The sequence below is a fragment of the Bison bison genome, unplaced genomic scaffold (assembly GCF_000754665.1).
Source record: "Bison bison bison isolate TAMUID 2011002044 unplaced genomic scaffold, Bison_UMD1.0 scf7180017864170, whole genome shotgun sequence".
In the NCBI taxonomy this organism is placed as follows: domain Eukaryota; kingdom Metazoa; phylum Chordata; class Mammalia; order Artiodactyla; family Bovidae; genus Bison; species Bison bison.
The window spans coordinates 836,536-862,047 of NW_011494742.1; the positions used below are offsets into that span (position 1 = coordinate 836,536).

Below are 25,512 nucleotides of genomic sequence, written 5' to 3' on the forward strand. Positions count from 1 at the left end.
ATGAATGAGAGAAACTCCAAAAACAGTGAGGGCACAAATAAGATAGGGGCTTGTTTTGTTTATGTCAAAGAAGTCTGGAGGCAAGCAGTTCAGAGCAGTAGCTTTATGACCTGAAAGCCTTCAGGGACCCCTGCTCCCTCTGTCTTTCTGTCTCAGTGTTCTAACGTCAGACATCGCATGTGGTTCAAGACGGCTGCTTAGGCTGTCATTTTGCGTTCCATTCAGCGGGCAGGGAAGTCTCCCTCTTTTAAGGACTCTTTCAAGAAGCTCCCCATACACTTTCCAGTTACATCTCATTGGCCCAAACTGAGACACATGGCGTGCTACCGTCCAAGGAGTTTCCCCAGAGTCTAGATTTTGCTGATTATACCTTTGTGGTATAATTTAACATTTTTTTTTTTGTATCCTGTATTTCCTGTAAATCGATATTGGGAAAGTGATTAAGTAGTTTGTGATATGTGTTCTCCATGATGCTTTAAAAAGACATTTCAGTTAGCTTAGAACATTTGAAGTACAAACTAGAATTTAATTATTTGGGGTTTACAGTTTTAAAATTGAGCAGTCTGTCTTTTTCTTTCATAAACTCTTTTTCTGTGTATCTGAAACTCTTAACCATACAGATGGATCATATTCCCAGAGTTTCTAAATTAACTGTTTCTCACAATGCATTTTTCTAGAGAAACAGTTTTATAAATTGTTAGTTTTCTATTCTAGGCCACGAAAACTCATTTAACCTGCACAGTTGATGACATACTTTATTTAAAAAAAGGAGAAAATAATATTTGGAGTCACTTAATCATTTAAATTACTGAATATATTTTTTAAATGTAGGATATATATAATTATTGAACAAAATATTGTAATATGTAGTGTAATAGAACACTGAGGTGATTCAGAGAAAGGTAAAAATAACTTCTTGATCCAACTCTGCCACTAACCAGCTGTGTGATCAGAAAAAAATACATCTCTTGGCTTTTAGTTCACTCATCTGTAAATGAAGGTGCAGAGCAATCTTACCTAAGATTAAAATTTTTCTCTCCAACATCTTTCTCCCTCCATTTTCCCTGAAATAAGAGGCTTTTTTTTTGGTTTGGATGATAAAAATTATATGAGCCCACTGGGAAAAATTAAACAGTTTAGGAAGGTATAGGGCAAAGTGTAAAAGTTGTCCTCAACCCAGCCATATCAGTTCTCATTTTTAGTCCTGAAAGTTTGTTAAATGAGAGGAAGAGTTATATTTATAGATCTGGAAGCTGTTGAATATGTGTCTGTTCATGCCCTCCCATCCGTTGTGTTTTCACTTTGCCTTAACCCTGCCCTAAAAGGCTGATTGTTTTTCCAAAGGTAAGCTAGTAATTTATCAAGCCCTTAATTTGTTCTAAGCACTGTCTTTGTATGCATTAACTCAGTCTTCCCAACAACCCTGTGAGGGTTATCTCCATTGAGCCGGCAAGGAGCCTGAGGTGTTAGAGTAGTTATGTAACTTGCCCAAGTGACAAAGCTGGGGCTTTGAAGAGCAGGCTTCAGAGACCCTGCTCTTCACCATTTACCTTATTTTATTTCTGGCAATCAGAACAGGTTGCAGTTCTAAATAAAAGTAAGACCTAGATTTGTAAACAGTAAGTTTCAGGTTTTTCTCAGGTGAGAGCAGATTAGGTAATGATTATATCAAATGATTGAACTTGTGATTGTGATTATAGGAAAAATTTCAGTAGCATGTCATAGTTTATTGTATACTTGTGACACCAACTTCTTTTTCTCAAATTTGTCGGCTTCATAACTTTGTCAGTTGTGGTCCAGAGTTGTGATTATAGTAAAATATGGTCTGAATTTTTGTTTCTTTTATTTTGTATTTAAAGTATCATTCTTGATTTTTCTTTCATAGTAAGTTATATCAGGATGGGAAGAGATCCTCTCCACCTCCCCACTCCCATTTTCCTCTAGAATTATGAGCTAATGTTGCTTGAAAGAAATTTGAACATAGGAATCTTAGCCAGTGGTGAATATCCCGCCTTATTACATTCTGTGCATAGATTGGTAGTTCTAGTGGAAAAACCCCAGCTATAAGGGACAGTCCTGACCTTGACCTGTTTGGAATGTTAGGTTCCATTTGTTTGGATTACAAACAATACAAGTTTTCTTATGCCAAGTAAAGTCATGGCTATTAAATTTTCTTTAATTTTTCTTAACAAGAATAGAAAATTGAATGCTATATCTGGAATGAAATCGGAAGTTCAGAGTAGTCCCTTAAGTACTTTGTTGACTTACTGACTTGAAATTCCCTTGACCTTTCCTGGCCTCTATTATATTACATGGCAGCATTTTTCTTCACATTCTTCATGAGTGATGTGGTATGTGGATAGTGTAGTGAAGAAAAAGGTAGGGAAGATAGGAATTTATTAGACACCTACTGTGTTTCAACTCTCTACTGAGTACAGAAATGTAAACATTTAAGTTGGATTGATCAGTATGAGACCATGTGCAATCTAGTGCAAAGTTGCATGATGCAGATTTACCTTGATTTACCTTTATTTTTCTTGTGTGGTGCCTGACTTCTTATTTGGACTCATAAATCAGTTTTTGAGTGAATGAATGAATGACTATTTAGTGAAAGTCGTTCAGTCGTGTCCGACTGTTTGTGACCCCATGGACAGTCCATGGAATTTCCCAGGCCAGAATGCTAGAGTGGGCAGCTGTTCCCTTCTCCAGGGAATGTTCCCAACCCCAGGGATTGAACCCAGGTCTCCTGCATTGCAGGTGGGTTCTTTACCACCTAAGCCACAAGGGATGCCCATGAATGACTATATGACTATTATTAAGTTCTATAGGAGGTTATGCGCATGTCTTCATTCAATTTAACTCTACTGTTTTCAGCCCCCCTAATCAAACCTTGGTCTCATATGGTACTTTTCACTCAGCTTCATTCCATAATGCCCATCCCTCTTTCTCGTTTATTTCTTGTGGTTGCATTAAACTCTTAACTGGGCTACCTGCCCCATTTTCCCATTCTACTCTCCAGATGATAGCCACCATCTTTCTAAGCCTTGCTTAGAGTCATTTACTAGATCCCTTTTGCACGGGTGTCAAGTCCAAACACCTTAGCATGTCCTGCAAAGCTGTCTAGGGTACTACTTTAAGATTGTGACCTGTAGCTCTGTAACTATCATCAAGACTTTTTGAGGATAGTAATTCTATTTAATCATCCCACGTGCTCCCAAGTTTCCAGTTCCTAGTAGAATATTATTAGGCCAGTGGGTGATCCCTCAGAACTTGCAAATAACAAAAGATAATTTTATTCATTTAGGTCTCTGGTGATGTAAAGAGCTATTCTTCAGATCTTTAGCATTCTTTATGAAGGTAGCAGACTATGTAATTGTGTGGTACATTATGACCTAGTAGAAGCCATTAGTCAGCAAAATGACAATTTTTTTTCAGCTAAAGAAAGAGTTTTAAGTAACCTGCGGAAGCATGAGGACCCCCGGCCTCCTCTTGTTCTGCACCTGATGAGGCCTCCTGTGCCAGTTATCTCCTCAGCCATGCTCCTGAGTCAGAAGGATGCCACCGAGCTGGTGCGCACAGACCTGAATCTGCTGCAACAGCAGGCGAGGTAAGAGCACACGCTGCCCGGGATCGTGGGTGTGTGCTTCCTGCTGTGCATCCTGATGAGTAGTACCTCCAAGGGCTTCCTCCTTAGCCTTCTCACCACGAGGGTAATTTGACCAGACTGGCTCAAATGGTTATCTTAGTTAACCAAGTTGTGAAAAATCTTTTAATTTCACATGGAAATTATGTGGGTTTTCATGTACTCTATAAATTGTATGTGTTTCTTGTGGCATTTCCTGTGTCAGTAGTGCCAGCTAAATTTTTTCTTAGGCTTCTCCTGAGGAAACCATATAATATTGGAAAGACGATGTTCAAAGGGAACAGAATGAGATTTGTTTTCTTTTGTCACTGCTTTGCTCTCTAAATGTCCGAATTCTTTTAAAAATTACATAGATACTTGATGGAAGGGCAGGAAATACTCATTTAATATTCTGAGTTCATGGTGGCTACAGAATGATGAGCTGTTTGTTTGGATTCTAGCTTGTGATCATGTGAGGAGGATTGTGTGTGTTTTACTTACAAAGTGAAAGAATTTGTCTTTGCAAAACTCATAGGCATCCATCTATTATTGGGCCTGTTTTTGGTTTATTCGTGTCGTGTGTGTTGTTTGCACCACACCGCACAGGCTCCTTGCAGATTACTGAGATAATACAGTTAGGACAGTGTTGAACTAGCTTATCTAGTCTCCACACGTCGGTTTGAGTCCCTGATGCCTAAGAAGTCGCTATGTGTGTGCCCAGTCACTGAATTGTGTCTGGCTCTCTTGCGACCCCATGGCTCTCTGTCCATGTGATGTCCCAGGGGAGAATACTGGAGTGGGTTGCCATTTCTTTCTCTAGGGGATCTTCCTGACCCAGGGCTTGAACCTGTATCTCTTGCATTGGCAGGTGGATTCTTTACCACTGACCTTCCAGGGAAGCCCCTAAGAAGTCACTGGTACTTAGAAAAAAGGTTCCTCCTTAGGATGATTAAATTAGCATGAAATTCTCATTTGCTCTTGTGTACTTAAGGGTTCATTAAAAAAAAAAAACATTGTTGATATAACACAAATTAAATGGAGCTTTGTTTCTTGCCAAAAAGTTGTTATACTTTTCTTTCCTTTCTTAACTTTCTTGTTGACCAGTGACTGCCAGGGAGAAGGTTTGGGTAAGTCTTAGCACACACTTTTGGTCTCTTGTTACTGTGAGATTCTTGTGTGTTATTGTTCACCGATGCAGGCTGGGAGTGACTGGAAGCCTTTATCATTCATCATAAAGTTTTTCCTAAGACTTTTAAAATAACTTCTCCTGATGATGTCTTTCAGAACTGCAGCTCTTCGGGAATCTCAGCAGGTTGCGCTGGATAGTGAACTGTTGGACACAATGCCCAAGCAGTATGTTAATCGAGAAGAACAGACCACACTACATTTGGAGTGCAGAGGCAGTAGTGGTAAAAAGTGCCAAGGAGCAGCAGTTGTAACAGTTCAAGTAAGATTGAGTTTCCTCATAGTTCAGAGAATTTCATTTGAGTTCCTAATATTGGCATATCATTGAAAAAGACTGAAAGAAATATTTAGTACATCATCCATGTCCCACATTTAATAGTTCTGGGGAGAGTGAAGCTGCCCATATCGGAATGTCCCCTGGAGAAGAGCATGGCAACCCACTCTAGTATTCTTGCCTAGAGAATCTCTTGGACAGAGGAGCCTGGCGGGCCACAGTCTATGTGCTCACAAAGAGTTGGACATGACTGAAGCGATTTAGTACAGCACCAAGCTACACACAAAGCTGATCACTTACTTCCATAAGTGCTGATGAGTCTTCCAGGACAGACAGACAGAAATGAAAAGAAAAGTGGAATCGTTGAGATGACTCTAAGAGAGAGGGGCTCCAGCTGGATTTTAAAAGATTTTGGTGATGATAGTTTGGATTCAGTGAGAAGAATGTGGGAATGGAGTCACTATCTAGGGGTCAGTGGCTCGATCCGTCTGTTTCAGTTGTCTTGGGGAGTAGTGATAGGAATTCACGTTGGGAAGGTTGGAGCTCACATTGGAAAGGATCATCACCTGGGATCTTCCTGAGTAAAGATGTGTGCTGCAGAGAGTGGGGAGTCACTGAAGACAGAGGTAGGAGGGCCGCGTGGAAAGCAGATCACTTGGGCGGAGCTTGTCAACAGACCAAAGGTGGGTCTGTGACATTGTAAAGACTTCAAATGGAAGGTTAGCTTTAGCCAACATGTCATAGCACTTAATTTATGCAAGGTACCATCTAAATACTTTATATAACTTATTTTATCCTCACCACAACACCAAAAGGTGGATATTCTTTTTGTCTGTATTTTTCAGATGAAGAAATACAGGCAAGGAGCAATTAAGTTACATGCCCAAAGTGACGGTGCCAGTGTAGGGCAAAACCAGGAAGGCCCAGGCAGAATGCATGCTCCTTAGGCAATGCAGCTTGCTGTTCCTGCAAGTGAATTCAGAATTCCCTGAGCTGGGAAAGAAATGCTTGGAGAGGGGCGCTGGCTGCTGCTTGACTACACCCACGTAAAAATGGCTCCTCTTTTTTGTTAGCTTTTACAAATTGGGGGACTTATTTTTCTGACTTTTGGTTGTCTTTCAAAAATTTCCCTTCTTTTTGTGCCAGTCCTAACAATTCTAATGTAGCTTTCATCAGTCTCTTCTAGGAGACTATTTTCTCTGAAATGTCTTCTTTGAAATAAGTTTTATAGTCATATTTTTCATTACTTTCAATTTTTGTTTTTTTCCAACATAGTTGTATGCATCTATTAAGAAACTTGACCTGGAATGTGAGATTGCTAAATATTGAGACAACATCTTGGGCCAGGTGCTTTACGAAGTTACTTTTCTTTCTGTGTGTGTGTGCTTCAGTGTGGTTTATTCCTTCGGTTGCTAATGCTTTAGAAAGACTGAGGTAGAGAAGTCTTTAAGAAGGATCACTTGCTAAAATAATAAAACAGGAAGAAAAGTTTGCCAGCTGAGGGTGGAGTTTGAGTTGGTGGGAAAAAGGCTGAAAATGCATCTCGTTGTAATGAAAAAGGAACCTTTTATTACCAATCTGTGTTTTTACAAATACAGTGTTTTTCCATATTTTGAAATTACACATCTATATCAGGCTGTTAATTCTATATAGAGAAGGGAATTCTCCTAAAATGCATTTTTGTAAGTGACTGTTGAGATAAGTACAAAGAAATGTTTTTCCAGTTCTGGCTAATAGCTTACTCTTTGAAGAGTTGTAAATATTTGCTGTCCCAGCCAAAGATAAGTCTGACTGTGTGACTTCTTATTAATTTGGAGAGTCTTGCGATGGAAAATACCACCCAGCAGACCTGGGAGCTTTAGCTCTAAGCCTACCAGTGACCTTTTTTCTTTTTCAGAAAAAAGGATCATAATCTTGATTTATCTGAACCCTTGAATTGAAATTTCTTTTATAACCTTTAGTTTGTTAATTTTGAAATAAAAAGTTACATCTTTTCTAAAATACCTTCAAAGTAATTTTGATTGAAGGGAGATCAGAAAGAAGATGATATATGACAAGAATTAAATGAATATGGTTTAGATTTTGCTTTTACAGACAACACAAAAATATGCTTATTTTCAAAAGTAAAATTGGTAGATGCTAAGATCACTTGAAGAAAGAAGTAAAAAAAATGAGAAAGGATGAAAAAAGAGGGGATTTTATAAATTCTTAAAGAGTTTGAAAAATAGCTGTGTTTTGTGGCCATAACCTCATTAGAAATATCTAAGTTTTCTTAAAGCACATTTTAATTTTCTGCTGACCTTTCTTGTTGCCCTGTGATTTTTCAGTTTGGGAAATCTCATCATTTGGAAAAATCCAGAAGCTTGGGAACTTCCACTGATGGCTCCTAGAAATATCAGTATCAGCAGTACTGTTTACTTCAGCCATTATTTTGCCTAATGATGCTCATGTGCCAGGGGAATTAAAAATGTAAAGACAGCAATCAACTTTCGTAGTCTGAGGCTTAAGTAGGATTTCTTTGGAAGGTTATATAGAAATTGCTAATTACAGCTGTCCTGGGCGGTACTTACTGGTCATAATGTCTAGGAATTGAAGATAAAATTATTTTTTGCTCCTCGTCTATGGCTGAGAGCAAAGTAGAGGAAAATTGAAGCTCTAGCTGCCATGAAGTTTGGGGATTATGTATGCAAGTCTGTTAGGTTTGCTCTGATTTTTTGTTAAAGATTGTACTTGAATCTAAAGTCACCCATTACACAAATGGATAACTTTAGTTTGTAGGAAGAGAGGTGTTTTTCAGGAAAAGGGAAAGTGAGTTCTGAGTGTTTATGGATTCATCAATAAACTGTCACTGGGAGAGAGTATTCCTACAGGAGTTAGATTATATAATTGCATTAAACTGTAGCCCTTATACATACGTGTGTCCAGTGGACACTTCATGGTTGTGACTAGTAGTGTTGATCCTGTTTGACATCATTCTTGCATCTGTCATGCATGCTGTCATGAGGTCTCTTCTAGACTCTTCTAGTCTCGCTGAATCTGTAGCCACTTCTTAGTTTCTTCCAGGGTTCCTCTTCATCTGCTCAACGCTTGGATTACTGGTTGTGCTTGGTTCTACTCCTGATCCCCTTCTTCACTGCAATATATGCTGCTTTTTGTCTTCTGTCTGTGCTAGAGTTCTTAATCTAGGATTTGTGAATGGTCTTTGGTGGGTCAGTGAAGCCCCTGAAAGTGTATAGAAAATTTTTTTTCTGGGGAGTTCATAGATTCACTCGATCCTCAATAGTCCCTGACCCCTAAAAGGTTAGTCCATTTGTTGATGGTTCCTGTTCTGTTTGTCAAGTCCAGAATTCTCTCTTGAGTTCCAAATCTAGACTTCTTGCTTACTTAGCATCCTATCAGTGTCCCAATGATAACTCTGTAGGTCCCAAACTAATCTCATCTTTATCCTTCAAACCTATTTTTTTCTCTAATTCCACTTACTTGGGCTCCCAAGATGAAGACCTAGGCATCAGAATTCACATCTGCAATCCCACCGCTATACTTCCCATCTAGTCACTTTCCAAGTCATATTGGTTCTGCCTTTGAAATAACTTTGAATGTATTCTTTCTTTGTTTCTGTTGACATTGCCCTGTGGTCAGCCCACTTCTCCCCTGAACTGATATACCTTCCTGTCCATAGTCTTTCTCCCTGTCTAGTTCATTTTTCCCCATTCATCTTTTAAAACTCAAACTGATCTCATTTCCAGGCTAAAAACCCGTGTTGGTTCTTGCATGCTCAGTTGCTCATTTGTGTTCAACTCTTTGCAACCCCATGGACTGTAGCCCAGCAGACTCCTCTGTTCATGGGATTCTCCAGGCAAGGATACTGGAGTGGGTTGCCATTTTCTCCTCCAGGGGGTCTTCCCGACCCAGGGATCGAACCTGAGTCTCCTCCACTCCTGCATTGGCAGGTAGTGTCTTTACCACTGAGTCACTGGCTTCCCCGGTATAATGGTTCTCTAGTACCTAAAAAGAGTTATGTCTCTTAGGACACTTCATAATCTGTTCTTGATCTTTTTCTAGCACATCATTTACCCTCTGTCTCACGCCCTCAACCTTCTGTTTTTTAGCAGCTTGCTCCTTTTCTGTTCTGCAAAGGTGACAGGCACATTCTTTTGTTCTTAGCCCTGTGCTGCTGTTTGTTCTCCCCCACTCATATCTGGGCCGTTCACCCTTTCATTCCTTGGTTCAGTCAGCATCTTTTCTTGAGGTCTTTCTTGACTCCTCTAGTCAGACTGAGATATTCCTTCCTCTTGTCACAGCTTGGGGAGAAATGCTGTCATAGTCACCTGCTCTTTTTCCTACAGCCTGTGACCTCTTTGGGAAGTAGAGTTGCTGTCATTACTCGTCTCTGTGCCTGTACCACCTAGCACGGCTCTTGGCACATGATAGGTACTTTTAGCACCTCTGAATCAGTCAGTAAAGCCACAAGCACAACACTTTCTAGGTTGTATTATAACTGGTTTTGTATTACTACTTCTGTAGCTGTTAATAGAGTTTGAGTTAGCTGCGGGTCAGGATCTTGTCTTTTTCATGTTTATATTGTCAGTGTCTTACACAGTCAGTGCCACAGAAAGAACGTGTTTGAAGAAATGAAGAGAATACAAACTCTTCATAATAGTCTCCCTGAAGACATTATTTGACTGTGGAAGACATGGAAATTGGAACTTTTTACTACCAGAAATTGGCAGTCACTTTTGATTCTGCTTACCTTTGGCCAATTTAATGCTTAATTGGCCAGCTTGATGCTTTCTACAAAATCCCAACTTTAACAACACACACTTCTACACTTACCTTTTTAAGTAAACAGGCTTCTCCTGGGCATTCAGTCTTGGAAAGTGGTAAGGATGGTCATACCTCAGTGCATTGCTTTATTTCTCAGCCTGGTTCAGTGTATTTCTTGTCCCTTGCTTGGGTACTCTCATATCCCAGGTAAACTGCTAGGGACTTTGCTTATATTATCTCACTTGAGCTTCACAGAATGAGGAAGATGAAGCGGGTTCAGAGAGGCTTGGAAACTTGCCTGAGTCACATAGCTAGTAAGTGGTTCAGTTGGAATCAAGAGTTTTGCTTTTTCCATTCAGTATTGGGAAATGACTAGGCCATTTTCTTTAGCTGTTTCAGCTGTGATTTCGAAGATGAGTTGATCATGATAGTCAAATCTTACTTGAATTAACATAGTATCCTTTTCTTTCTGTGTTAGTGTGCTAGGATTGCTTCTTTTTCAGTGATTTCATGGGAAATGATTTTTTATTTCAAGTGTAAATTTTAAAATTAAAACATCTATTTTAAGAGTAATTTTGAATGGCTCTTTTGTAAGGATTTCAAACTATGTCATGAAAATATATTACTGCTTAATGGAATTTTCTGTGAGGGAAAGCCCTGGAAATTTCCAGTTGTCTGCAGATGTTTGAACTATGTATATCTTGTTTGGGGTATACAGAAGCCAAAGATATTTTATGGCAAGTGGGACGTGCCTCTTCTGTGGTTGGCTCTCTTAACAGAAGCCTCTAATAATCAGTGATATTCCCTGAGGAAAAGGGGTGATTTATAATAGGGTTCCTTTTGTTGTACTTTGGTATTGTGGGGCATGTTCGCTGGACCCAGGATTGATTTATGATCATGTGAAAAATCTGCTCGTTTCTGGAAATGAAAGACCTACTGAGGGCCTCACATTATTGTAACAACTTACTGAAGCACATGTTCGTGCAACTTTTGGATTTCTTTGTCTACTTAAAATGACTCAAGTGGAAGGGCTTCCAACATGCTGCTTTTTGTCTACAACTTGTAGTTGTGAGCTGGTGATCATTCAGTGTCTCTCACCTCCAGTGTAGTAAGAAAAGAAAACTTTTAACAGAGGTGGGAGCTATGAACGAAAACAGGTAAACTAGGAAATTACGATAATTTGGGGATGTTTCTGTGAGGAAGTCTGAACTTTCCTGAACTAATTAATTTCTTTACTGTTTAGCATTAAGTCGTTTCTACAACATGGAGTGGTGGTCTTAAAGTTGGAGTCAGAGAGAGCTTTTAGTCTCATCTCTCTGCATTTCCCTGTTAAGTGAGCCTCTCTTCTTTCTTACTCATTGTCTTTCCACTTCTCTTCATTATTGCTGTCTTCCTTCCTCCTCTCAGATTCTTTCCCTCTCTTTGGCTGCTTGCTCTCCAGGTCAGCCAAGGGCTGTGACTCTCAAAGACCCAGTCTAATTGTAGTTGGTGACAGATTTGCCAAAAAGCCAACTGCACATATTCTTAACACATTTTGGGCTATTAAAGATTGACCTGTTACTTGAAAGACTTAAAATAAAATATTTGTATCGGTTCGTTATGTGGTTTACTGGAAACAGTTTACTTTCTTTAATCTTTAGTTTCTCCAATAATAAAAATTAATCGTGATTATCATTACATGTTCTTGGAGAGGCACTTTTCTGCCTTTTGATTCATGATAACAGCTTATCCTTGAAAAGTTTTGTGAAGATTTTTAACACAACATTGGTGAGTTTTATGGAAGAGTTATTATGATCATAAAAGTAGGTGGTCAACATATCATCTGTTAGAGTTGAGCTGCACTAGGCTGCTATGCAAAGCAAAACAAGCAGGACCATTGTACTTTGGGAGCATTCGATCTGGAATTTATGAAAATAAGCCTGGGGGGGATATCACTGTGGTGGTGGCTGAGGCCTGGGTTTGGGAAGGTGCATGTAAAGGAAAATGTAGCCTTTACTGCTCACCCATGTGATTGGGGAAGACCAGGTAAAGAGACTGGAGGGCTTAAAATTCCTGCCTTCTAAGTGTTCTGGTCTTTTCAGCATTTCCTGCCATGCCTGCAAGATAAGTCCCAATTCCCTCACCAGCTCTAAAGGTCTCCCTAAGACAGGCCGCTTTGCTCCCCAGTCCGATTACATTGCAGTCTTCAGCCCTGACTCCCTACTTGGCTGAGCTCCTCTTTGCTGTCCCTCTCTCCTCCTTGTCCCCACAGCTGCTACACTGGTTCTGTCTTTGGGTTGCAACCTGGGCCTAGGATATTTTCTGCATCTATCCACAGGCAAAAAAGGACATTAAAAATGCACAAACCAAGTAGTTATCACTTACGTCACCATTCAGTTAATTAGAGAAAGGGATATTAACAACCCCCTCAACTAAGAAAGACATAATCTGAAATAAAGGATTGTTGTTGCTCAATCACTAAGTCATGTCCAGCTATTTGCGACCCCATGAACTGTAGCACACCAGGCTTCCCTGTCCTTCACTATCTCCCTGAGTTTGCTCAAGCTTGTGTTCATTGAGTTGGTGATGCCATCCAACCATTTAATCCTTCGTTGCCCTCTTCTCCTGCCCTCAGTCTTTCCCAGTATCAGGGTCTTTTCCAATGAGTTGGCTCTTTGCATCAGGTGGCCAAAGTATTGGAACTTCAGCATCAGTCCTTCCAATGAATATTCAGGGTTGATTTCCTTTAGGATTGACTAGTTTGATCTCCTTGCAGTCCAAGGGACTCTCAAGAATCTTGTCTCTAGAGCACCGTAGTTTGAAAACATCAGTTCTTCAGCACTCAGCCTTTTTTATGGTCCAGCTGTCACATCTGTACATGACTATTGGAAAAACCATAGCTTTGACTATACCGACCTTTGTCAGCAAAGTGATGTCTCTCTGCTTTGTAATACACTGTCTAGGTTTGTCACAGCTTTTCTTCCAAGGAGCAAGTGTCTTTTAATTTCATGGCTGCAGTCACCATCTGCAGTGATTTTGGAGCCCAAGAAAATAAAATCTGCTGTTGTTTCCATTTTTTCCCCATCTATTTGCTATGAAGTGATGGGACCAGATACCATAACTTAGTTTTTGAATGTTGAATTTTAAGCCAGCTTTTTCACTGTCTTCTTTGACATCCATCAGGAGGCTCTTTAGTTCTTTTTCATTTTCTGCCATGAGAGTGGTATCATCTGCATATCTGAGGTTGATATTTCACCTGGCAGTCTGAATTCCAGCTTGTGATTCATCCAGCCTGGCACTTCCCTTGATGTACTCTGCATATAAGTTAAGTAAGCAGAGTGACAATATACAGCCTTGATGTACTCATTTCGCAATTTTGAACCAGTCCATTGTTACATGTCCGGTTCTAACTCTTGCTTCTTGAGCTGCATACAGGTTTCTTAGGAGGCATGGTAAGGTGGTCTGGTATTCCCATGTCTTGAAGGTTTTTCCGGTTTGTTGCGATCCATGTAGTCAGAGGCTTTAGTGTAGTCAGTGAAGCAGAAGAAGATGTTTCTCTGAAATTCCCTTGCTTTTGCCGTGATCCAGTGGATGTTGGTTATTTTATCTCTGGTTCCTCTGCCTTTTCTAAATCCAGCTTGTACATCTGGAATTTCTTGGTTCATGTACTGCTGAAACCTGACTTGATGGATTTTGAGCATTACCTTGCTAGCATGTGACATGAGTGCAGTTGTGTGGTAGTTGGAGCATTCTTTGGCATTGCCCTTCTTTGAAATTGGGATGAAAACGGACTTTTTCAGTTCTGTGGCCACTAAGTTTTCCAAATTTGCTGGCGTATTAAGTGCAATACTTTAACAGCATCATCTTTTAGAATTTGAACTAGATCAGCTGGAATTCTGTCAACTCCACTAGCTTTATTCATAGTAGTACTTCCTAAGACCCACTTGACTTCACACTGCAGGATATCTGGCTCTAGGTGAGTGATCACACTATCATGGTTATCCAGGTCATTAAGACCTTTTTTGTACAGTTCTTCTGTGTATTCTTGCCACCTTTTCTTAATATCTTCTGCTGCTGTTAGGTCCTTGCCATTTCTGTCCTTTATTGGGCCCATCTTTGCATGAAGTGTTCCATTGATATCGCTAGTGTTCTTGAGATTTCTAGTGTTTCCCATTCTGTTGTTTTCCTCTATGTCTTTGCGTTGATCACTGAGGGATGCTTTCTTATCTCTCCTTGCTATTCTCTGAAACTGCATTCAGCTGGGTATATCTTTTCCTTTCTCCTTTGCCTCTCACTTCTCTTCTTTTCTCAGCTATTTGTAAGGCCTCCTCAAGACAACCATTTTGCTGTCTTTCAGTTCTTTTTCTTTGGGATGGTTTTGGTCACCACCACCTGTACAGTGTTATGAACCTCTGTCCGTAGTTCTTCAGGCACCCTGTCTATGAGATCTAATCCCTTGAATCTATTCGTCACTTCCATTGTATAATCATGAGGGATTTGATTTAGGTCATACCTGCATGGCCTAGTAGTTTTCCCTATTTTCTTCAATTTAAGTCTGAATTTTACAATAGGAGTCATGATCTGAGCCACAGTCAGCCCCAGGTCTTATTTTTGCTGACTGTATAAAGCTTCTCCATCTTCAGCTACAAAGAATATAATTAATCTGGTTTCAGTATTGACCATCTGGTATTGTCTGTGTATGCCAGTATGTTCTCTTGGCAAAGAGAACTCTGTTAGCCTTTGCCCTGCTTCATTTTGTACTCCAAGGCCAAGCTTGCCTTAGGTATCTCTTGACTTCTTACTTTTGCACTCCAATCCCTATGATGAAAAGGGTATCATTTTTTATGTTAGTTCTAGAGGGTCTTGAAGGTCTTCATAGAACTGTTCAATTTCAGCTTCTCAGCCTTAGGTAGGGGTTGGGGCATGAAAAGTGAAAGTGGAAAGTGAAAGTCACTCAATCGTGTCTGACTCTTTGAGACCCTATGGACTGTAGCCCTCCATGCTCTTCTGTCCATGGAATTCTCCAGGCCAGAATACTGGAGTGAAGCCGTTCCCTTCTCCAGGGGATCATCCCATGAACCCAGGTCTCCTGCATTGCGGCAGATTCTTTACCAGCTGAGCCACCAGGGAAGCCCAAGAATACTAGAGTGGGTAGCATATCCCTTCTCCAGTGGATCTTCCTGACTGAGGAATTGAACAGGGGTCTCCTGCATTGCAAACAGATTCTTTACCAGCTGAGTTACCAGTATTGGGGCGTAGACTTTGATTACTGTGACGCTGAATTGTTTGCCTTGGAAAGGAACCAAGATCATTTTGTCATTTCTGAGATTGCACCCAAGTACTGCATTCTGGACTCTTGTTGACTTGTAAGGGCTACGCTTTTTTTCCCAAGGGATTCTTGCCCACAATAGTAGATATTATGGTCATCTAAATTAAATTTGTCCATTTGCATCCATTTTAGTTCACTGATTCCTAAAATGTCAGTGTTCACTCTTGCCTTTGCCTTCTTGACCACATCCAGTTTACCTTGATTCTTGGACCTAACATTCCGGTTTCTATGCGATATTGATTTTTAGAGCATTGGACTTCACTGTCACCACCAGACACATCATCCACAACCGGACACCAGTTCCACTTCGGCTCACCCTTTCATTCTTTCTAATTATTTCTCTGCTCTTCCCCAGTAGCGTTGTTGTAGTTCAGTTGCTAAGTCATGTCTGATTCTTAGCAACCCCATGACTGCAGCACGCCAGGCCTCCCTGTCCCTTGCCATCTCCTGGAGTTCACCCAAATTGGTGTGCATTGAATCAATGATACCATCCTACCATGTCATCCTCTGTCACCCCCTTTTCCTCCTGCCCTCAATCTTTCCCAGCATCAGGGTCTTTTCTGAGTCGGCTCTTTGCATCAGGTGGCTAAAGAATTGGAACTTCAGCTTCAACACCAGTCATTCCAATAAATATTCAGGGTTGATTTCCCTTAGAATTGACTGGTTGATCTCCTTGCTGTCTGAGGGACTCTCAAGAGCCTTCTCCACCACCAGAATTTGAAAGCATCAGTTCTTCGGTGCTCAGCCTTCTTTGTGGTCCAACTCTCACATCTGTACATGACTACTGGACAAACCATAGCTCTGACTATACAGACCTTTGTTGGCAAGTGATGTCTTTCCTTTTTAATACACTGCCTAGGTTTGTCATAGCCTTTATTCCAAGAAGTAAGCATCTTCTAATTTCATGGCTACAGTCACCGTCTGTGGTGATTTTGGAGCTCAAGAAGAGAAAATCTGTCACCTTTTCCACTATTCCCCCTTCTATTTGTCATGAAGTGGTGGGACCAGATTTCCAATATACCCTAGTAGCATATTGAACACCTGCTGACCTGGGGGGCTTATCTTATGGCTTATCTTATCTTATCTTTTTGCCCTTTCATATGTTCATGGGATTCTCAAGAATACTGAAGTGGTTTGCCAATCCCTTCTCCAGTAGACCATCTTTTTCTGAACTCTCCATCATGTCCAATCTATCTTGGGTGGCCCTGCCCCGCATGGCTCATAGCTTCATTGAGTTACACAAGGCTGGATCCATGTGACCATTTTGGTTAGTTTTCTGTGATTGTGGTTTTCATTCTGGGGGCCATGGGACTGTAGTTCTTGCTCCTTCTGTCTGCCCTCTGATGGATGAGGATAAGACGCTTGTGCAAACTTCCTGATGGGAGGGACTGGCTGTGGGAAAAACTGAATATTGGTATGGTGAGCAGGGCCATGTTCTGTAAATCTTTAATCCAATTTTCTACTGATGGGTGGAGCTGTGCTCCCTCCCTGTTAGTTGTTTGGCCTGAGGCGGCCCAGGCTCTATGGTAGGGCCGGAGTTGTCCTCCAAAAGGACTTATGTGACACAGGCTTTCCAGAACTACTGCTTCCAGTGCCCCTGTGGACAGTGCCACAGTCCCTATGGCAGTCCATTGTTGACCAGCACCTCCACACAGGACCCTCAAACACTCACAGGCAGGTCTGGCTAAGTCTGGGGGGGGTCACTGCCCCTTTACCCTGCGTCCTGGTGCGCACAAGTATTTGTGCCCTCCAAGAGTCTCTGGAGGGTGTGGGGTTTGATTTAAATGTGATTGCACCCCTCCTACCGACTCATTGCCTCTTCTCTTTTGTCCTTTGACGTGGAGTATCTTTTTTTTGGTGAATTCTAAAATACTCCTGTCAGTGGCTGTTCTTGCAGGAGAAGATGAGCACGTCCTTCTACTCTACCATCTTGATAGGATAGTTCTAAAAAATTGAAATAACTTTAGTTTTTTTTTTTTTTAAACCTCAATAAATTCTTATTTTTCACATCTTTGCTGAGAACCAGTAAAACTCTATGAAAGACCAGATTTCAAGAACCACTGAATTAATCAATTGCTCCTTCCTCAGCATGCAACCGATTTGGTCATTTCTCATATTTTATCTTACTTTTGGTGTTTCTTTTATAAATATATATCTTTTCTTCTTCCAGTTGATTTATTAACAGATTTGTGTCATCCTGTTTTTATGGTTTTGTGCAGATGAGACCTGCAGCCCTAGTGTCAAATTATGTATGTTTCTGGATCGGAAGAACAGAGAAGGGTTACAGCTCTGGGGAGGGATGGTCCACAGAAGGGGGCTTGATGTGCTTCAAGAAAAGCCCCAGGGGTGGAAGCCATTGAATTTATTTTTGATGAGAATTGGAGCATTGAAGCATAAGTGGCATAGAACATAGCCTACCAAAAAAAGCTCTGAACCAGCAACAAACTAATTCAAGTTTGATTCTTCATGAAAAGCTTGAGATTCTTAGTTATTTTTTTGACATTTTTTCCCCCATCCTCCTCAGGTTCAATTGAGAATTTTGAGTTACAGTATTAGTTGTAATAATATTCTCTTTATCAAATACCCAGGATATTTGTAATAAAGTGTCTGCTGTAGAAACCTGTAGGGGCAAATAAATCTGTTGACCACTCTTAATTTTTCTTAGTTTGAAGGTATGCATAAGAATGAAGCAATAAGCCAACAGCTTCATGTTTTGCGAAAAGAAGTGAAGCAGTTGCAAGCAGAAGCTGCTAAACCACCATCACTTAATATTGTGGAGGCCGCTGTGCATGCTGAAAACTTGATTACGTAAGTTTTGAGGGCGTTATAATTTAAAATACTAGTTAGTTACTACTGATAGCAATCCTACGTGCTACTATCCCCCCAGTCACCTACTAATTAACTAGTATAGAAATTAGCAGCCTTTGGACCAAATCTGACCTGCCATCTATTTTTATAAGTAAAGTTTTATTGTGACGTAACCATGCCCGTGTACTTATTTAATGTGGATGGCTTTTATGTTCCAATGGTGGAATTGAATGTTATGACAATTTATAGCCCATAAAGCATAAAATATTTACTGTCTGTCTCTTTATAGAATAATTTTGCTGACCCTTGAATTAGGAGGTGATACATTACATTAGAATTTAATCTGGAGAGATTTAGTGCTTAAGCTTTATATTAAAGGCACATTTACTCAGGAAGTCATCATCATTAGTTCAGATTATTGAACAAAGTTTGCAGTGGAATTGCTCAGGGCTCACAAGTGTAGTTGCCGGCTTGCATTTGACCATCCATGGTGGTTTCTTTTGGAGCTCAAAGCCACCAGGATATTACCTAGTTGACTCACCAGCAGCTAATCCCCCTGTAGATTAGGATGGTGGTGTGGATGGGGTCATTGAGACCTTTTGTGGGTTAGATTGGAAGGGTCTGGGAAGGAGGAGGAGATAAGGTGAACAAGAGGTTGCTGTTTCTTTTTCTAGAAAAGAAACTCAAAACAGAGTAAGAATTAGAAGAGATATCTTTTATACTAGGATCTTATTCTATACAAAAATCTTTTTCTTCAACCTAAGTCATTGTTTTAGATTTTAAAATTTAGAGAAATCAAAGTTCTTATTTTTAAAAACATGTATTTATGTAATATACAACATTGAGTAATATTTGAATTAATTGGATAATTTGGAAAAATTAGATGTAAAATTGTGGATTACATACAACTATGAAAATATTTAATGTTAATAAAGGCTGATTTTCCTCCCTCCAAGAGGACATAAAATCATTTCTGTATATTGAAAATAAGTTGTTGGGCTTCCCTGTTGGCTCAGGCAATAAAGAATCTGCCTGCAATGCAGGAGACCCAGGTTTGATCCCTGAGTTGAGTAGATTCTCTGGAGAAGGGAATGGCTATCCATTCCAATATTCTTGTGTAGAGAATTCCATGGATAGAGGAGCCTGGTGGGCTGCAGTCCATGGGGTCACAAAGAGCTGGACATGACTGAATGACTAGCACACTTTGACTTTGACATATGAAAATACTTAATGTTAATAAAGGCTAATCCCCCCACCCTCACTCCAGGAGGACATAAAATCATTTCTGTGTGTTGACAATAAGTTGTTGGGTCAAGTTGTAAGCTATCCTGTGAAGTATTTCTAAAATGACATTTGTGTGGGGCTCTCAGGACTCTTAAGGATATTGCCTGAGAAATGAAGAGTATCAGAGAAACACCGAGGGTCTGAATTCTCTTACTGTAGACCAGTAGCCTTACCAGTGTTTTCCCACAGGGCCCTAGTGAATGCCTACCAGTCGCAGCCCACCCCTGGGGTTCAGAAGGTTGGCATCAGCCTCTTCTTTACTGTTGTGGATTATGTCAGTGATGAGACCCAGCGTCATCCTCCCACAAGGCAGTTCTTTACTTCATGCGTTGAGATCTTGGGACAGGTAAGGTTATCCTGTGTTTTTAGCCTTATTTACGTATGATGAGTCCCTGCAGTGTCCTCATTAGATATAATCAGGGTTGACTCCACACTTAAAGGTTCAGAGTCTTACCTAAGTTAGAAGCCCCTTTGAATTGTTTACTTCTCAAGATGTGGTTAGAATTGCTGGTATGGAATTCTGCTTTTCAGAAAGAAATACTAAGTTATTAGTATATGAAAGTCTCCAGGGAGATGTCAAATTCTATTGTATGCTGTTGGTGTTAATAATAGTATTACTGAGACTATTGTTTATAAAATGCTTTTTGATTCATTATTTTATTTCATCCTTTCAATGACTCTCTGTGATTGATAGCATTTCAGTGTTAAAGATGAGAAAAACTAGTCTCTAAAAGATTGAGTGACTTGGCTAAGAAATACAGCTGGTGAGCCCTGGAGACAAGAGGGACCCCAGGTCTTCTGACTCAACATTCAGTGCTTGTTCCACCTCTCCACTGCTGCCTCTCAGTTGCTACTCACAATTTATTTACTTGACTTAACTCTTAAATATATGGATATTTAAAAAGGACAAGGGCAATGAATCCATGCAGACTTATGAAATGTGTCATTAAAGCAAGGAATGCCACTTGCTGTAAAATATAGAAATACTAATTAACCATGTACTTTCTTCCAGATTCAATTAAATGAGTGGTTATTTATTGGATACTTTTAGGGAGGTGATGCCGAGCAGATATTAAAATAGATTTTTTAGAAATGTTTTTCCTAATTATGAAATTGATGAATGCTTATTATAAGCAATACAGACTGTAAAAAGTATAAAGAAGAGAAATTTCTTATAATCCTAATCTGGAGATACTGGTTACATAGCTAACATTTCATTTTAGTTGATCTTGTGTGTCTCTGAGGTCTATAGGTATATGTGTGTATGTGTAAAAATGATATATCATTCTTATATATAGATAAAGAAATAGGGATACACACTTAAAAGCTAGCATATGCTATTTTTTTATTCAAGCACATTTTAGACATTATTCCTTGATAATAAATAAAAACCTGTATCATGCTTTTTAATATATAGTGTTCCATGGTACAGATATATTGTAATGTACTGAGCCAGTGCTCTCTGGATGAATATTTAGGTAGGTTGGTTGTTTTGCTGCTGTAAGCCTGAACTAAATATTCTTACATACCTTTGTGAAATTATTAGACTGATTTTTCTAGGATAATTTCTTAGAAGTGTAATCACTATGTCAAAAGGATTAGCATTTGATGTATATTGTCATACTGTCCTCCTGGGAGGTTTATACCTATTTACATTGTAATAACAGCGTTCAATTTATTATTCTCCATGTTAGAATTAACATTAGGACTGATCATTCTTTTTAGGTCTTGCTAATCTAATAAGGGAAGTGGTGCTTTCTGATTATTTTAAGTTGTATTTCTTTAAGTACTAGTTCAATTGCATGATTTTTCAAATGATTTAATAATTTTTTGTGATTTTTCTGGTTTTTGTTTTCTGCACGTTTTCTGCTGGGAAGTTTCTTGCTTTTTGATTGCTTTGAAGAGCTTCTCAGACTGTTAACCTGGTGTCTGGAATGTGTTATAATTTTTCTACTTTGTCGTTTTTCTATAATTTTATGATTCTTTTTGCCATATAGAAGTCAAAGTTTTTATATATTCACATCTATCAGTCTTATCCTTTATTATTTCTGTCTCTTATCAAATTTATCCAAGCTTTCGTAACTCTGAGATTAAATATCAGCTTATATTCTAATACTCTTAAACATTAGAACAAATTAAAACAAGGTGTATATTAATTATGAAAGTTAGCTTTTTAAAAGTATTTAAAGCATATCTCAATAAAATCTACAACCTAGAATCTTTTGTTTTTCTTTTTCTTGACGTAATGCAGAATCATTTTAGATTCTTAGTAATCAAGGTAGGTACACTGCAAATTTCTGGATTCAGATTATCCCAGTATTTTAATCTTTTAAACATTTGCTTTGACTTGTCCAAACCAAATGAATGGATTAGCCAGAATTTTTAATATAAATTACACTGAAAGTGATAGATTTATCTGTGTCAATTTTAGATTTCTTTTGATTGTTTCATATTTTCATTTAGAAAAAATTCTGTTAGCTGTATATACTATTCCTTAAAACTTGGTTGCTCAAAGAAAAGTTGGGGAGGGGAGAATTTGATGACATTTTCCCTTTTCAATTGTTTTTAGGTATTTATCAGTGGCACTAAATCAGAATGCAGAAAAGTCCTTGAGACCATTCTGAAGAACAGAAGGCTTTGCTCCCTCTTGTCTCCTTTCTTCACTCCCAGTGCTGCGCCCGCGGAGTTCATCCAGCTCTATGAGAAGGTGGTGAAGTTTCTGCGCGAGGACAACAGTGATATGATTTTCATGCTGCTGACCAAGGTGACGTGTGACTCAGTCCTGACGTTGTCATTGAGCTGTGGGTACTGCTGCTGTTTCCCTGTGACTCAGAAATGCAGGGCCCTTGGAGCTCTGTCTCCAGGGGGACTGGAGGCAGACAGGCCCTCTTCACGTTTGATGTCATCTTCAAGTAGTCCGATCCCTTAGCTGCTGCTTCTGGATGCATTGATTACGTCATGTAGGACAGTCTCACCACATGTAGTATAAAAAAGACCAGCTCCCAAGCTCTTTAGAAACTTCCTACAGTTTTGAAATATTCATAATAATAATTTGGTACATCCTTCTTTTGAATGTGTCCTGAATTTATACCTTAATTGTGTTTGATAATTGAGTTGTTAATGTGTCAGATGTCACCAGTTGAGAAATTCAGAGCCTTAGCTATCTTGCTTTTAATACTTCTCTGACATCTATAAGTCATAAAACCTGGACATTTTTTAGGACCTGGAGACTGATCGCAATTTTTAGTAGGGAAAAGCATGTTTTATAGTTTGGGATTCTGGAAGGTGAGATCAGCACCCTGACTTTTCATTAACCAATGCCGATTTAGAAACATGGCCACCAGAAGGAGATGGTTCCATTGAGTAGCCACTTGTTTGTGGCAGCGTGACCAGTGAAGAACTACACAGTTCTGATCCTTGTTTTGTAGGGAAAACTTACCAACAATATCCTTAAATTGTAAAAAAGCTCGCGGAGCTGAAAACACTGCCTCTGCGACCCCAGAGAGTGAAGTAGAGATGGAGACATAATGGTACTGTTAGTTATTGGACTAGATTCTTTTAAGTGTATAAATTTTAGTTTCAGTCTTTATGAAAAGCTAAATACTAGGTAAACTTTGACTTTCAAACTACATTGCACATAATTTGCTCTATTGCAATCAACTTTCTAGTGTAAATAAAACTGCTTCTTATTTCTTTTTCTTTTTAGTTCGATCTTAAGCAATGGTTAAACTCCACTAAACCTCCTCTGTCTGATCGTACCAGGCTTCTGGAGTCCATTCATTTGGCACTTACTGCCTGGGGCCTTGAACCAGATGAAGATATTTTGATGCCATTTAATCTTTTCTGTAAGCACTGGACTTACCTTCTTCTCTACCAGTTTCCTGACCAGTACAGTGACATTCTCAGGCTGCTGATGCAAAGTAAGTGTCTTAATTGTGACTGATTAGATCGCAGTGAATGTTCAGTATGACATTAACCATTCCACAGATGTCATCCAAAAATGTAAAAATAATACAAGCATGCAGGAGTTTAGAATTACTAATCTTCATCCAAAATGCTCAATGAATAATGCCCTAAAGGTTGCTGTCTGTAAAAATTGTCTGTTGTCAGGTTGGGCCCTAATTGGGCAGCCACCTCATGCGAAGAGTTGACTCATTGGAAAAGACTGATGCTGGGAGGGATTGGGGGCAGGAGGAGAAGGGGATGACAGAGGATGCGATGGTTGGATGGCATCACTGACTCGATGGACGTGAGTCTGAGTGAACTCCGGGAGTTGGTGATGGACAGGGAGGCCTGGCGTGCTGCGATTCATGGGGTTGCAAAGAGTCAGACATGACTGAGCGACTGAACTGAACTGAACTGAACTCTTAGACATTGGAGTCCACAGTCCTGTGTGCACCCCTTTACTTTGATTTTGCAGCTGTCTTGACTGACGTGGGCCTGCTTACTCTGATGACTATAGATTTGGGAATAGAAGAAAATTTCTCCTTTACAATGTGCTTAATATACCAGTTGGTTTCTTTCTAGTGTCAAAATGGTAGATACATTTAGGGTTCCCTCTCCCTAATTTTTTGACTCTTGTATTTTGCAAATGAATTTTATCCCAGTATAATGATACACTGTTTTTATATTATCCAAGAGAAGGAACAACATTAAATTTCCCAAATTCCCACTGTTTTATCCCCCTCCTGCAGTTTTCCATCAGAGTGTTGGAGAAATAAAGAGTGCAGGCTTTTTAATTTTTGAAATTTCACTCGGCAGGAATTTTATTGAAATTTGAAAAATGAGATAGTATTTATTCATGTAAGCTTCATACTGTTTATTGATGTAATGGAAAACTAAATTTTGCATTATGTCAAATCTTTGTGTTACTTTACGGAAATAGTTTTATGAATTAGCTAATGATCTTATGTATTGGACTACTTGAAGAATGTATAGTCTAATTTTCAAAGCCCTTCAAAGAGTTCATTGTTTCCTATAGCGGCAGGTTGCAAGGTGGGTGGGGAGTGGTGGTACAGAAGTGCACTTGTATAATTTTTAATGCTTATTTACATAGCTAAGTTTTACTCCTAAGTTTTCAAAATTTGATTAAACATATATTATGGATTTTTCCCCTGAAACCTTTTATTTTATTTTTTTAAATATTTATTTATTTGGCTGTGTCAGGCCTCAGCTATGGCATGCAGGATCTTCCTTGGGTCTTGCAGGCTTTCTAGTTATGGCTCACTAACCCAGTTGCCCTACGGTATGTAGGGTCTCATACCCTCACCAGGGATTGAACCCGCATCCCCTGCACTGCACGGTAGACTCTTAACAAAGCACTGGATACCAGGGAAGCTTCCTTCCCCGAAACCTTTTAAAGAGATTCTAAATTGTTTATACAGGCAACCACTGACTTGGATTTAGCAGAAAAGTTTTAATTCGCAGGAAAAGTAGTTCAGTTACAGGCTTAAGACCAACAGTACCACCTCTGTCAGATTCCGTGACCTCCAGCCTCCTGGTGTTCCATCCCTCCCTGGCCATCATGGCAGTGTTCCCAGGGCTTTACCCATTGCTAATCTGTCTTCATTTGCCCTGGGTGAGCCCACTGCAATTTCCCCTGGTTTTACTGCCATCTTCTTGGTGTGCATGACTCCATCCAGACCTGCCCTTCTGAGCCACTGTAGTCTCCTTGATCCAGGCCACTTCCCAGTGGTAAGGGCATGAGGGCGTAGGTTCCTGTCCTCTGGGAAGTGAGTTTTGCAGGTAGCTGAGTGCCGGTTGGTAGTCTCTGCTTTTGCATACTGTCTCTGTGTTGCTTTAGCTTTTGCCTGTTACAGGAGTAGGGTGTTAGATGAGTGTGAGGCGTCTTCTAAAGAGAGCATAGACCCTGCAGTTGTATTCTGTTCCATGGTTCCTTTGTTTCTCTCACATTGTCCAGCCAGAAAGATGGCACCTTTACCATTCCCCAGTCAGGGGCTCACAGATTCCAGCTCAGATGGCTCTGCTGTGTTCACTCTCAGCAGGGTTCCTGAGAATAAGGAAAATCAGGTGTCCACGTGCACAGATCTTTCAGTAGGTTCTCTTAACTTTGGTCTCTTTGCCACAGACCTTTATGAATATGTTTTGGATTTTTACATAACGCTCATTCATTCGTAAAGTACATGTGTTCTTCGATTCACGTTGAAAAGTTAGTTTGTGAAGGATGCTGACTTGCTGTCCTCTGTCCACGCCCTGTAAGGCTCTGCTGAACAGCTGCTAAGCCCCGAGTGTTGGAAAGCCACCCTG

General features: G+C 39.8%; 1 protein-coding gene across 1 annotated transcript in view; it reads left to right on the plus strand.

The window, feature by feature from the left end:
- EPG5 (ectopic P-granules autophagy protein 5 homolog (C. elegans)) overlaps positions 1 to 25,512 on the plus strand; it is a 133,103-nt gene that overhangs the window by 69,384 nt on the left and 38,207 nt on the right. Inside the window, exons 26-32 of the mRNA XM_010842036.1 lie at positions 3,436 to 3,607; positions 4,907 to 5,069; positions 17,819 to 17,961; positions 19,435 to 19,591; positions 21,815 to 22,009; positions 22,952 to 23,165; positions 25,466 to 25,503. Of these exons, the coding sequence (XP_010840338.1) occupies positions 3,436 to 3,607; positions 4,907 to 5,069; positions 17,819 to 17,961; positions 19,435 to 19,591; positions 21,815 to 22,009; positions 22,952 to 23,165; positions 25,466 to 25,503 (1,082 nt within the window). The remainder of the gene's footprint in view (positions 1 to 3,435; positions 3,608 to 4,906; positions 5,070 to 17,818; positions 17,962 to 19,434; positions 19,592 to 21,814; positions 22,010 to 22,951; positions 23,166 to 25,465; positions 25,504 to 25,512) is intronic.